General features: G+C 37.1%; 1 protein-coding gene across 1 annotated transcript; it reads left to right on the top strand.

The window, feature by feature from the left end:
- The first annotated feature begins 85 nt into the window (after window positions 1-85).
- Window positions 86-13,117, top strand: IntS9 (integrator complex subunit 9). Its single transcript, XM_089650719.1, has 9 exons — window positions 86-247; window positions 341-532; window positions 2,059-2,261; window positions 3,224-3,425; window positions 4,269-4,515; window positions 7,006-7,319; window positions 8,004-8,106; window positions 9,414-9,616; window positions 11,730-13,117. Exons 1-9 carry the CDS (start codon window positions 239-241, stop codon window positions 12,213-12,215), a joined length of 1,959 nt encoding a protein of 652 aa, XP_089506845.1. The 5' UTR covers window positions 86-238; the 3' UTR covers window positions 12,216-13,117.
- Window positions 13,118-13,908: the final 791 nt, after the last annotated feature.

Raw genomic sequence — 13,908 nt, 5'->3', positions numbered from 1 at the left:
TTTCAGCGACACACGGCGACACAACTGTCAGAATTAGTTGTCTATGTTATTTTATAACTGTCAATATTCGTTTTATCTATGTAAATTACAAACAATAAAACGTCAACGGGAATTAGGTTATGTTCATTATGTTATTATATTCGTAGTGCAAATTAAATCTGTTGATTTGGTTTAAAAGTTTTATGACTTAAATCCCCTTTTGTTCCATCTATAAAATTGACGTAAATATATATTAGAAATGAAACTAGTGAGTACTACAATTTTTATCATTATTATTCGACCCGGAAATATTTGTAAACATTGATTGTTTTGGATTCTAAAATATGATTTCATTTTACAGTACAGCCTGAGTAATGATGCGTCCAAGCCGTGCTTGGTGATCAGCTTTAAGGAATTGTACATAATGTTGGACTGTGGGCTCTCGGCCAGTTCAGCTCTCAGTTTTCTACCTCTGCCACTCGTTCCGAGTTCTCGACTGTTATCACTGCCAACTTACATGCCACCGCATGTGATAGATCCACTTCTAGAAGGGGTAAGTATTTTCTTATTTAACTCTGCATAACGAATTTAAAAAATATAATTTCGCTGTGTGACATTTAGAAAACTGGAACCGATGTGTGTGTTTAGAAAATTATCAAATATAATAGAAAGAATCTTTACAAATACAAACAAGCGATAAAGTACCTGCCTAAAATATAATTTACCAGACGATTATTTTTATTCTATATTTGAATTGTGCAGTGCATCCATTATAAACCTCCCTGCAATTGGAGGCAATATCGGGGCAGTGGTGGGGAGCACCATAGATTGCTTCTTTGATCACCGCATGAGTAGATCGGCCCAAACAAACTCCGAAATCGGGACCGGCGACCCCACAATATCAGGTTATAGCTAGCGTTGAGTCACCCAATGTGTAGTGAAATTGTGTTGATTTTGGCATTAGTTTGCTTGCATGCTATTCATCAACCAGTTCTCTACCCATATCTTACTTTTTGCACACAACAAAGCGCCAGAGCCATTCCTATTTTCTGATGTTTGCAAAGTGTTGGCGCAATCTTGATCCATAAGCGCTTTGCTGCACAATCAGTTTCACGCTGCGGGTGTGTAGAAAAGATGCCAATTTTACCCCCACCACTCTCCTTAAATTGTCTCCGATTGCAGGGAGGTGTGTAAGGCCTTTTATGTGAGGCATTTTATATTTATTTTTTCATATTGGCAATTAAACTGTAGCGACCGCTAATTCCAATAAATACCTAATGCACAATAATATATCGGACAGTACCTACCTGCACGCAGTGGCGCTAGTCCGAAGTACCTACGCTAGTACGTTGCATGTTTCTAGATTCGGCAGCGTTCACCAGAAGGATCTAGTCAATTGCTTAGGTATTATTACAGCGCCGCCGAAAGATCTGGATTCTGCGAGAGTTCGTCAATTTACCGGCAGTCTCGCGAACCTTCCATCGTCGCCAGCCGAGTTATTTAAAGCGACCGGGCGTGGACGAGTAAACAGTCCAGTACCAGCAACCTTGACACCGTTATTAAGTTAATTTTTTATGTTTCGAGCGTGAAATATTATCTCGAAATTTCCCTTGTTCGTTCTGTTTTGTTTTCTAAGTTTATTTTTTGGTTGTGTTGTAATAAACCGCTTCAACCAAATTCAGTAGTTATTTATTAATATTTAGAACACGAACAATAACCACAAAACTAACAAACTAACCATCACGCCGTTTTCAATTAAGTTTCTTGTTGAAATCTTAATTGATTGTTTCAAATAAACATTATATATCTAAAAATTTCCCTTCTGTCTATAGTCCAGTAACCATGTTCATCAGACCTTGCGTCAGATCCGGTAGTTTTATTTTTTGCTGAGTTTATGATATTGGCCCAATGAATAATCCAAGTTTCCGATCTCGAGCACCGAACGCAACATTATCAAAAATAAAAAAAAAACCTTGAATTTTTCAACCTTTCTTCAGTTTTTGGCGATTTTAACCCTGTTCAGTGGAATTCAATAAGATTAATAAAACTTTTTTCATTATTTGTTTCATTAATTTGCAGGAACTGAAAGAATGCTGCGGCCGGGTGTTTGTAGACAGCGCCCCCGAGTTCTGTGCCCCCTTAGAGAAGGTGATCGACTTCTCCCAGTTGGACGTGATCCTCATCTCCAACTACACCTGCATGATGGCCCTGCCCTTCATCACGGAGGGCACGGGCTTCAAGGGGGTGGTCTACGCCACGGAGCCCACACTTCAGATTGGAAGGTTAGTCACTTGTCACGTTATTGTTATTTTCCTTACTGCTTGGTTATATTGTCTTAAAAAAAGGGCATTCCGCATTTCCATAGAAGATAATAGAAACAAAAAAATAGGGAGATATGGGAAGAAAACATGTCGATTGTCATTGAACTACGACTTAACAACATGGGTACGCAATGAAAGTTATGTGTTTGGTGCATAGGTAGAAACAAAGGCGGTGCACTGCTGTGCGTAGGTGTGATTTGCAGTAGTGTAGGTGAGTGATGTTTGCTACATTTTTGTGTGCACAGTTTCATATTAATGAATAAGTTTGTCATCCATTTTCCTTGTTTCTATTATCTATGCTCATTTCACACACTCAGAGTGGTAGATGCTCCCGGTAACGCCCTGATGAAGGACTACCATTCAGGTCTGAATAGCTAGATACTTCTCAATCATTCTTTCCCATCTCCTTCCCCTCTCACTACCTTCAACCTCACAACATACCCCAATAGGGTATTTTTGCTGTTTTTTTTTTTATTGGGATGGGCAGTTGGGATTCTTGTGTGTTATTCACAGTTAAGTCATCAGCCCATCTCGGGACATCTGTTTCTCATTCCCAACCAAGAATGCCAACCGATTGGATATTGTATTTCCAACGGCATTGTTAGCCGTGCTAAGAAGTATTATCAAAACTTTTTAAGAGTTTAGAAGGTTCTAGAACATTTTAGAAATGATTACAGGGATCGGTACCAATGACATGTCTCTACTCTATGAATTATCTGGCGAGTGATTATATTCATTTTACCAGTCGGGGTAGGTCCACGCCAAGGAATGACTTGAGGTAAAGATACACGTTAAACGACATACAATGAAATATTTATGTGGTCTATAAGTGTGGAGGGTTACGAGTAGGCATTGATCAAATTACGAGAAACGTTGTTCTTAGTTGATGTATGTTGTACTTAAATCATTATTCCCTGTTCCAGTTTCTTCTTGGAAGAGCTGGTGGAGTTCATCGAGCAGGCCCCTAAGGCGCTGGTGGCGAGCCAGTGGAAGGAGGCCCTACATGTGCTCCCGCCGCCCCTGTCGGACGTGTTGAAACCTCGCTCCTGGAAGCGGCTCTACAATACTGAGACGCTGGCCAAGGCGCTGGCCAGGGTCCGCATGGTGGGGTACGATCAGAAAATTGTAAGTCTTAATACTTTAAGTATCAAATAAATATGTCCTTTTTGAATATAAATAATGAACAACATCATTGCTCATCACCCCTTTGCTAAATACAGATTTTACAAAGACTCCCAGTGCAATTTTTAAAAGTAGTCAATCATAGGTAAAATAAATAAAACACATTTTAGATCACAAAAACTTTAATGTCACTTACATTTAAACGCGGAGCAGATTCAACTAATTACATTAAGAATATCAATTATGAAGTGACGCCGCAGCGCACACTTCGGGACCACTGCCCTAAGTTATTTATTCATAGATAATAAAAACAGGGCAAATGGGCCGTGAACCCTTATTAGTATGAGACCGCACGCGCAAAAGTGTTGTCAACATCGTTCACCCTTAATACTGTAAATTGCATTTACGCACAGCGGCGCCCCACTTTTTGTTTTTATTACACACCAAGCACAACATTCATTAGCTCCGCAAGAAAGTTCATGCCGTTTGGTCATAGCTAGGTGATTTGTTTCTGTGATATATTAGATATTAGTTAGATGTCCTAAACACAGATGGCTTTAGTAGCATTATTTCGGAGCTACCGATATTACAGAGAACTACAGGATCATGATAAATACCACTGCTACCAAGATCAAGTTCAGAGAAAGATTCCTACCATCGTATAATACAGACAAGGGCTGTCTATCCGGCTTCTTTGTAATTTACGTCAATAAAAGTGTACAGTGTTTAGTATTTTCCCGGAGTTTCATTGAAGAGCTAACAAGATTCCGGGATTTACAACAGTTTCTATTGTATATGGCTCAAGCAGTGGCTAACATACATTTAAATATGATTTTACTAATCCAGGACGTCAACGGAGCGCTTCAAGTGATGCCCGTCAGCTCGGGCTACTGTCTGGGCTCCGCCAACTGGGTGCTAACGTCCGCCCACGAGAAGATCGCCTACGTGTCCGGCAGCAGCACGCTCACCACACACCCCAAGCCCATCAACCAGACGGCTCTGAAGAACGCCGATTTGCTCATCATCGCGGGGCTGACGCAAACGCCTGCACATAATCCCGATAATATGCTCGGAGACCTTTGCATGCATGCCGGTGAGATGCATTTGATTTAAATAATGTTTATATAACTCCTCGCTGAATTATTCGAAATCTGTCTTATAACGAGGGACGAATCACATTTAGGAAAGTGAATTCTTATCAAAACCTTGTACTGTAGTAATTAACTCATTAACTCTTTGCACGCGGCCGTATCAACTGTTGTTACGGCAAAAAGTCCATACTCACACGCGGCTTGTAAACTTTGAATGCCGATATTCCAGCGGTCTTTCGACATAAATTTATTTCCCGCTCACTTGAACATTCGTAGAACTATCACGATGCTGACATCTACAAGAATTTCTCGAAAATAAAATTGTATTTCATTAAAAAACATCGATAATCAAGTGAGCCTCTTTGCGCCTTCGAGTGCTATAGTTTACAATTTGGTCAACGGATGGCGTTAGTCCAATTTTGTTATTATATTAAGTGACATAAAATTTAAGTGTTCAGTTTTAGAAAAAGTTTTCATAACTAAAAATGATAAGTGCTCATGGTGTCCCACTTGTGTCTATCAACGCAGTGGCCTAAGTACACACACGCCGAGTGATTGGCGGGACCACATTCTAAAGATACGGTACGTCTTTGTATGAAATTTTATGTTTTTCTTTTTATAAACATCTAAGAGTGTTGACACACGAGGATTTGTTTTCATATTGTGGAGAATAATCTTTTCTGTCTATATAGTCCAATAAATCATGCCAGAATGCTATAATTTGACATTTAATTGCGTGCATAGGTATTTGAAAATATGTACCGCGTACGGGTATAGATAAAACGGAGCTAATTAACGCGTTCAAAAGGTTAAAGAATATAAAAATATATTTTTTAAATAAATATCGGAAAGTCCATTAGGGAATTCTCTTCACACCAAAAAATCACTTATTATTAATTATTCACATGTAGAAACACTTCAGACACAAGAATACATAGTTTTTATAATTTTCAAAAATCATTTATTAAAGTTATAATGACTTTAAAAACAGGCACGAACGAAATATTTCAATGCAGCTAAAAACGCCCGGTGATTGATCAAGCGTTCAAGGGCGAATGATGACGTCACTGTTGACCGGCCCGAGTAGATCCTGCAAACCGATGGCGGCAGCAGCGGCAAAGGTGTGACGTAGCACTTGTGACGTAGCGGTCAAAATGGCGCATGACCGTTTTCAGAGCCGAAATAGCATGCAATTTTTAAAACAACTACAAAAAATTGAAAATGCATTTAAAAAAAAAGAAAAAAAAGAGGCACATAATAAAATAATTATCTTTATTGAAATAAATTATTTACAAAATGCACGAGAATTCCCTATTATGTCCTGTGCGTGCAAACTGTATCTAAATTTCTCTAATAAATAATAAACACAGTTAATCTCAAGTGACTTACCAGGTAAGTATGGTACTATATATTATCTGCCTGTACAAAATATAAATAAATAAGAATAATAACATATGTACATTTTAGCATCGTGTTCATCAATCAAATGCATTGTACATATAGCTTTGTATTAGTGATCGACGAACCGGTGGATGCAATCTTTTAGAAATAAATTAACAATAGTTTGACTGGTCTATAGTTAGTAATAACATAGATCATTGTAGAAATGTACTATATATTTGTACAGCGCCCTTGAGGTGATTTTGCACAAAAACGGCACTATACAAATCATCCAAATATTATTATTATTATTATTTATTGATTAATTCCCTCAGGGCGTATGTCATCTTTGGGAATGCATTATTGAGGTTCTGTTTAAGGAAAGGAGAGAACCTGATCGATGTTATATAAGAAAGGAAATATAATAGCCATTCAGTTATTCCAGTCGAACTACTGAGCACTATTTAATCCTACTTATTTAGACCAACTTCTCAAATGTGGCCAATTCAAAGAGATATTTAAAAACATTTATTGGAATGGAATCTTCGATAATTCACAAAACTAACTTTGTAGTTTTACACTTTAACAAGAAATTCCCGCGTCTCTTCTGAATTATTTTTTATTGCCATTCCGCGAGTCGAAATTATTGAAATATCTTTAACTACAAATAATTGATCATGTGTTTACATATATTAAAAATGCACATTCGAATTTAAATTCATATCTGTGATTATCAACTAGGCCATAGACAACACAAATAAGTCATAAAATTCCATATTTCTCCAAGTAGGTACCACAAATGGCAATTTTTAAGCATGTAAATAATTGGAATTCACACATTTACAAATTTAACGATTTTTTTATAATTTGTTTATGAATCTTAAACTATAGGATAAACAATCAAGTACAGGTGAATTCAATAGCTCTCTAACACTATAAGCAGTTTGTCTCCATTTTAAATTCGTTGGCATTTTGAGTATCCCTGCAGAAGAAGGTCGTAAAATAATCAATTTGTCAGCTATTTGACGACTAAGATAACCTTAAATGATGCTACAATCTGCGATTTCTAAGATTAGTTGTTGTTGCATTACTATAATAACTTTTAATTACAGCTCTGACACTTCGAGGCGGGGGCTCCGTTCTCATTCCCTGCTACCCGAGCGGCGTGGTGTATGACCTCTTTGAATGCCTCTCCGGTCACTTGGACAACTCGGGCCTGACGCAGGTGCCCATGTTCTTCATATCTCCGGTGGCTGATTCCTCGCTGGCCTACTCCAACATCCTGGCTGAGTGGCTGTCCACGGCCAAACAGAACAAGGTTTACCTTCCCGAGGAGCCGTTCCCCCACGCCTTTCTGGTGAAGAATGCCAGACTGAAACACTTTAAGCATATTCACAGCGAAGGGTTTAGCACGGAGTATAGACAGGTGACTATTACATAATATATATAATATATATTTTTAAAGTATATTGTAACATGACACACGCTTAATTACAAAACAAATGCACCATGTATTTCCTCAATTAACCGTGCTCTCCATACATTTAATAATATTTGTCTAAACTCTAACATTGACATTTTTTCTGATACACTGCCCATGTTTAAAATCGGAATCAATAATATTATAAACTGTTCAATGCACATACATATACGCACACACTCATACATACACACAAACACACACCTATGCACTACACCCGTCACCCGGTAGTTACTAAATATATATACCGCATAAGAGACATCATAAGGAAACATTATCATAGGTAAACTCATACCCATATGTAAACTGTTAGTTTCTATTATATAAAATAAATAAATACAAAAATAAATAAATCAATGTCAATCTCTTGGTACTTATTTATATAAATAGATTATGTACTGAAATTAAATGTTAAAGTATTGTACTGTATATTTTCTCCATAAATAGTTAAGTAATAACAGTGTAGAAATGTATTATAAGTTTGTACAGCGCCCTTGAGGTGTTTTTGCACAAAAACGGCGCTATAAAAGTCATCCAGGTATTATTATTATTATTATTAAATTGTAACAAATGTAACAAGTTATTTGTGCATGTCAGTAATTTGTAATTAATATAAATTTTTCTTTCCAGCCATGTGTAGTATTTTGCGGACATCCAAGTTTGAGATTTGGCGATGCAGTACACTTCATAGAGATGTGGAGTTCCAACCCCCTCCACGCTGTTATCTTTACAGGTACGTTATTTTGCCTCACTGACTTAACCCACTTGTTATTCTATAGATGCACCTCCAATTTTATTTTATTTTATTTGTGACAATTGGGAATCCTATTTAACACAAATACTTTTTAATCACTCTAAACTCAAGTACATAATATTCCTTTCTATTAACATTATCTAAGCGGATGTCGCACACTATCCATCGGCGGCTATCCCCATACACGGATGTCGCATATGTGATCCATCAAGTTTCACTAAAATACATATATGGTATCAAAACATGCCGCATTTTTATTTTTATTTTTTTATTTATTTATTTTTTTTAAAGAAAGACAAACATTCCCGGGTTACGAATAACCTGACAATATTTGAAAATCTCCTACTACCACCACAGTAAGCTGAAAATGTTGCTTGTGTTGTGATGGAGGACTTAGCCAGCCGAGGAATTAAACACACTACGCCTCGGCCACCGACTGGCCACCGCATGGTGGGATTCTTTGCATTGAAAAGGCCAGCGTTGTAAAGGTTAACCATTTGCATACATATACACTGTATTCCAAAGTCTAACTGGTAAAGAATACATTTTAAGAGAATGAGAGATACAATTCATGTATAACTATGTACTGTATAAAGCGCCCTTGAGACTATTTAACCCCTCAGGCCTCTGGCATATTCTAAAAACTAAAAACAGTTTTTAAAAGGTTTTATTATTAGAAATAAACATAATTATTGAAATATAAAAAAAAATCTGTGCACAAATAAAATTACTGATTACGAAAAATTACATTTTATTATACAAATGTATTATAAACATTATTGTGACCTCACTTTTTTGACATTTCATATAAAAATAATTAATTGAAAAATTCATAAATTTTTATGAAATTGCGGTCAGAACATTTGGTTTCATAGAGGTGTAGATTTTTAATTCTTTTGTGGTTAACTTCTACATTTGAATATAAAGCATGGTGTTTTCTCTTTCTAACACCGTTTAGATGATATTTCTCACTATGAGAGTAAAGGAGACACAACGATTTCTAAGAGAACATATGAGCTGTTCCCAAAAGCGAACAAATTAGCTTGAAGGGTTAAACTTCTAAACGGCACCATATAAAATTGTCCTATAATTATATAGCCACCTATTATAATAATTAGGTTTTATCTTAATCACCAATCAATGTAAATACCTAACTACCTGTAATTATTTAATTGCTGCAGTGAGTGAGAGTGTACTGTGAGACATTATTTGTGATAAAGACTCACAAATTGATGGCTGCCTAGTTTCTAAAAGTAATTAGTTTAATCCTATGTAATTTTTTTTAGAACCAGATTTCCCATACACGGAGGCCTTGGCCCCTTTCCAGCCCATCGCCATGAAGGTGTTCCACTGCCCCATAGACACCTCGCTGAACTTCTCCCAAGCCAATAAGCTGATCAAAGACCTGAAGCCGCAAGCCCTGGTAGCACCGGAGCAATACATCACTCCTCCGCTGACTGCGCCACCCAAGTCTTCATTAGTCATAGAGGTTAGTTACTTAGCTGGAGCCCCTGGGACTATGGATCTTCCATTTGAGGATTGTTGTGACGTTGAAGCATAGACATCTAAATTTATAGATCTGCCCTTCAGAGAAAGGGGAACAAACCAAGCTGCGCTGAGCTGGAAGGCGGTGTGACCATCCCCCTTTCTGTGATTTGTCAATAAATGAATCTGACAATATACAGGCAACTCGCATTGTAATATCACTATTTAGTCCTCTACAATAAAATCAGCTTACGAATTACTAGTCCTTTATTCAATGGCGCACAAATTGCTGACTGCGTAAAAAACCTAACTACAAATCCCTAATTTGGATAAACAAAAGGTTTTGTTTAAAATTTTTGGTTATATAGGGTTTTCCAATAAGATGTGTTATTATTTTGACATTAAATCGTAAAAAATCAATGGTTTCGTTGCTTGTGAGGCACGTAGCGCCGTCTTGTTGAATGTAAACGCTGTCCAGATCAATACCATCCAATTCCGGCCATAAAAAATCATTAATCATCTCTCGATAGCGCAATCCACTCACCGTAACTGTTGCTTCAGCCTCATTTTCGAAAAAGTAAGGTCCAATGACTCCGCCGGACCATAAACCGCACCAAACAGTCACATGTTGAGGATAGAGAGGCTTTTCAACAATAACTCTTGGGTTTTCCGAACCCCAGATGCGAAAATTTTGCTTCTTGACGAAGCCACTAGGGTGGAAATGGGCCTCATCACTCAAGATGATTTGCATTTGATTCACTCAAGTGAGTTTTAATAATTTCAATGCGTTGTTGAAGCGTGTATCGTTCCATTTTTATTAATGGCGTAGTTTCTACTTGTCAAATGTCAAAAAATGACAGCTTCAAAAGTAACATCTACCGAAATAGCGGGCTATTCAAAATAACACCTCTTATTGGAAAACCCTGTACTATTTAGTTACTTATATAGATACTTTTACAACTATGTTGTAATTTACCCACTTAACTCATTTTTGTGTCGCTACACAACCCGATTTGAAGACGGTTCGGTTATATCCATGTGCGTTCTTAGGCGGTCAACATACCACTGATGTCGTAGTTTATTCAAAGCGTTCTCGTACCTGCTGCCAAATATATAGTCACGTGGTTTGTCTCCAGATCGTTGAAATGATACGCAGATTTTATGTTAGGGAAAGTCTATCATTTTGGATGTCTATTGGTGCAAGAGAAGAAGAATAGAGAATTGCAAAATATCTTGACCATTAAGCCATTTCAAGCAATGTTTTTCTTCTGAATGGTTGCGTTTATCAGCTTAACCCATCCCTTTTGAAAGTTTTTTTTTTTTTACTTAAACTGAACATAGCAAATGAATTAATTTTTATGCAAACTTGTCCTAAATTTATTGATGTAAAAAATGCTGTAAATGTTTGTCATTGTATTTATTTAATATTTATTATATTCAATATATCATCATCATCATCATCACTTTTGGCTCTACAACCCCTGGTGGGTCTTGGCCTCCTCAAGAGTCTTCCTCCACTCATCTCGGTCCCGCGCCAGCTCTCTCCAGTTTCGAAGCTCCAAGGCAGACAAATCTTTGAGGACGTTGTCGCTCCATCTTAACCTTGGCCTTCCCAGGCTCCTTCTCCCTATCGGTCTTGAGCTCAGCAGGGACTTTGGTTCTTGATGCTCGGTCATTCTCTCCACATGACCTAGCCACCGAAGTCTTCCCAGTTTTATGAACTTTGTGACGTTTAGCTCCTTAAACAGAGTATAGGGCTCATTGTTATAACGTCTGCATTCAATATATAGTATATTATAAATTTAGTGTGTTATATTGATGTTGAATCACTTATATTTAAAATAAATCTAATTTATGGAGGTTCTATGAATGAAATCAAGTAGCGATAAATTGACACCACGCAAGGCCATTTAAAATAGCGGAGATAAATTGACGTCGCTTGGACGCAATGTGTGTTCATTGAAATAAATACATTGAAGTAGAGAAGATTGTTTTCTTCATTTATGTTCACATTATTCATGGTTCGTTTCACATACATACATACTAATGCTGGAACAAAAATACTGGTGCCATATCGTAGTCTATAATAGTATTTTTTTTTTCTTTATGTCTTTTAGGATCGACCAGTTCTATCATTCAAGCGAGGCAGCGTAGTGCGGTTGCCACTTAAGCGAAAGCAGGATCGGGTCTGGATGGACCCGGATGTGGCGGCAGCTCTAGCTCCCCAGGAACTGAAGAGCGGCTTCCACGCCGCCACCATATCCGTCGAGATGATCGTCCGAGACAACAAGCACCACTTCCTCCCTCTCGACCAAAACCCCCCCATTAACCCTTCTACTGAACCCCTCCCCGAAACGGTTATGAGAAACATGAAATACGAATTCAGCAATTTGGACGTGGATGAGTTTATAAGGATTTTGGCGCAAGAAGGAATCACGGATGCTAAAGTGGAGAAAGGACCTGACGGATGCATTATTCATTTACAAAGTGAAGATACTCTTATACAAGTCGATGGCAAATCCACCCATATATTCTGCGAAGGAGAACTGTCCCTTAGGCTAAAATTACGTGACATTTTACTAAAATGTTTGCAGAAATTTTAATCATCTTATTATACCGATTCTTGCTATGTATTTTCCGAATAAAATGGTTTAAGGCGATGGAATATTCAAGCAAAATCAAGCAGCTCTTCACTATGGTGATAAGAATGAAATTCCCATTTAACCTCTCAGGCGTCTGGTGTATTCTTTCAGGGGGTTGGAGTATTTTCCTTTTACAATAAAATCTAAATAAAAGCCTATAAAAAAAATCAGCTCCATATAAACTGCTTTAAAGTGCAAAATCTCCTACTTAGGAATCCCTTCTCAGATACGGTTTTATTGTATAATGTTCAAATTAAGTTCTTTAGAAATTGATTGGAAATCATTTTAACACACTTCGGCCGGGAAAGGTACTCCTACCCATTCGGTCGATTGATGCTTAACGCCGGGAAGGGTTGTTTTACCTTTTGCGACGGCCTCATTTCAATGGCAGAAAAGATGGAATTATTCAATGTTTTTATATTAATATTATATACCAATCTCTTTATAAAGGTCCCAACTAAATGTACATAATTATCGAATCGTAATGCAAGTCTGTTTTTTTATTTCGTTTACAACGGTATTTCGACAAAAGAATAGTATATTATTTGTTAGTGAAATAATTCAATTACTGGAATGAGGGTTTTTAAGACCGTGAAACCGAATCGAATCTCTTTCTCTGTTCCTCACTCACTCAACTCCTATGTGCAAGCGAGCGAGAGATGTCGGGCGTATTTAAAGAAAGCCGGTATGAGCAAATATCGATAGGCGGACCGTAATAAATATATAACAGAGTTAATTGAGTTGCATTTATAAATAATAAAAAATATTCGATTTTCGTTTAGTACTTTTATATCTTGGGTATGTTGAGTTACTATGTAGAAATTTTTAATTATTTTCGAAGATGTAGTGATTTAAAAAAAATTAAAGGACACACATCTTCGGATCTACCGGATCTGCCCTGATGATGGACACTGCAACGCTGTCCGAAACGTCGGCTAAAGATGGAGTTAGCGCAACACGGCATAACACCCCAAAAACAAACAACAAAAATGCTTTTGGCCGTGAGAATCTAAAAACTTACCTAAAAACTTACAAAATTAAAGGAATTCGGGCAGGACCTTTATTTTCGCCCGGAGTCAGGGAAGCGCCAGTGCAAAAAAAAATACCCGGCCGAAATGTGTTAATATTTGTGCCCATTTCACAAAATAAAATAAAACACGTTTTTTGGCGATGTTTTATGTTAAAATCCCTCGTGCTGATTTGTTCGCTTTTGAGAACAACTCACATGGTTTCATTGAGATCGTTGTGCCTTCCTTACTGTCTTTGTGAGAAATATTATCTATGTTCGATTTAGGAAACGAACAGTTTTTTGAAAATAAAATGCTCAATTATTTCAAAAGCTAAAATGTATTCTGCCCAGTATTTGATTAGAGCATCCTACATACACTCTTTTTAAGTAGCTATCAAGTTTTAAAATCAAAAACACATTATTTTGCATCACTTTGTAGTGCCTCGCCAAGTTGGTATTTTTATAATTGAAAGAATTTTTTTTTTTAAATTCAACATTTCGCATGGAGAAAATTATTGAAATAATAAATAGTAGGTATGTATTTGATTTGTTTTCTGTCATAAAAATACGAACTTTAACCTTTTTGTAAGAGGGCATATTGCAAGAATCAGTGAAAAAGTGACTGCATCATTGGAATATTTGAAA

Source organism: Hesperophylax consimilis, chromosome 3, assembly GCF_061612785.1.
Source record: "Hesperophylax consimilis isolate HC1 chromosome 3, BYU_Hcon_1.0, whole genome shotgun sequence".
NCBI classification, from domain to species: domain Eukaryota; kingdom Metazoa; phylum Arthropoda; class Insecta; order Trichoptera; family Limnephilidae; genus Hesperophylax; species Hesperophylax consimilis.
Note: the sequence above shows the minus strand (reverse complement) of the source record. Positions and strands in the feature narration are given on the sequence as shown.

Coding starts and splice junctions, on each gene's coding strand:
- IntS9 (XM_089650719.1), top strand. Junction 4,516..7,005: donor AGACCTTTGCATGCATGCCG/GTGAGATGCATT, acceptor TTTTAATTACAG/CTCTGACACTTCGAGGCGGG. Junction 9,617..11,729: donor AGTCTTCATTAGTCATAGAG/GTTAGTTACTTA, acceptor TATGTCTTTTAG/GATCGACCAGTTCTATCATT.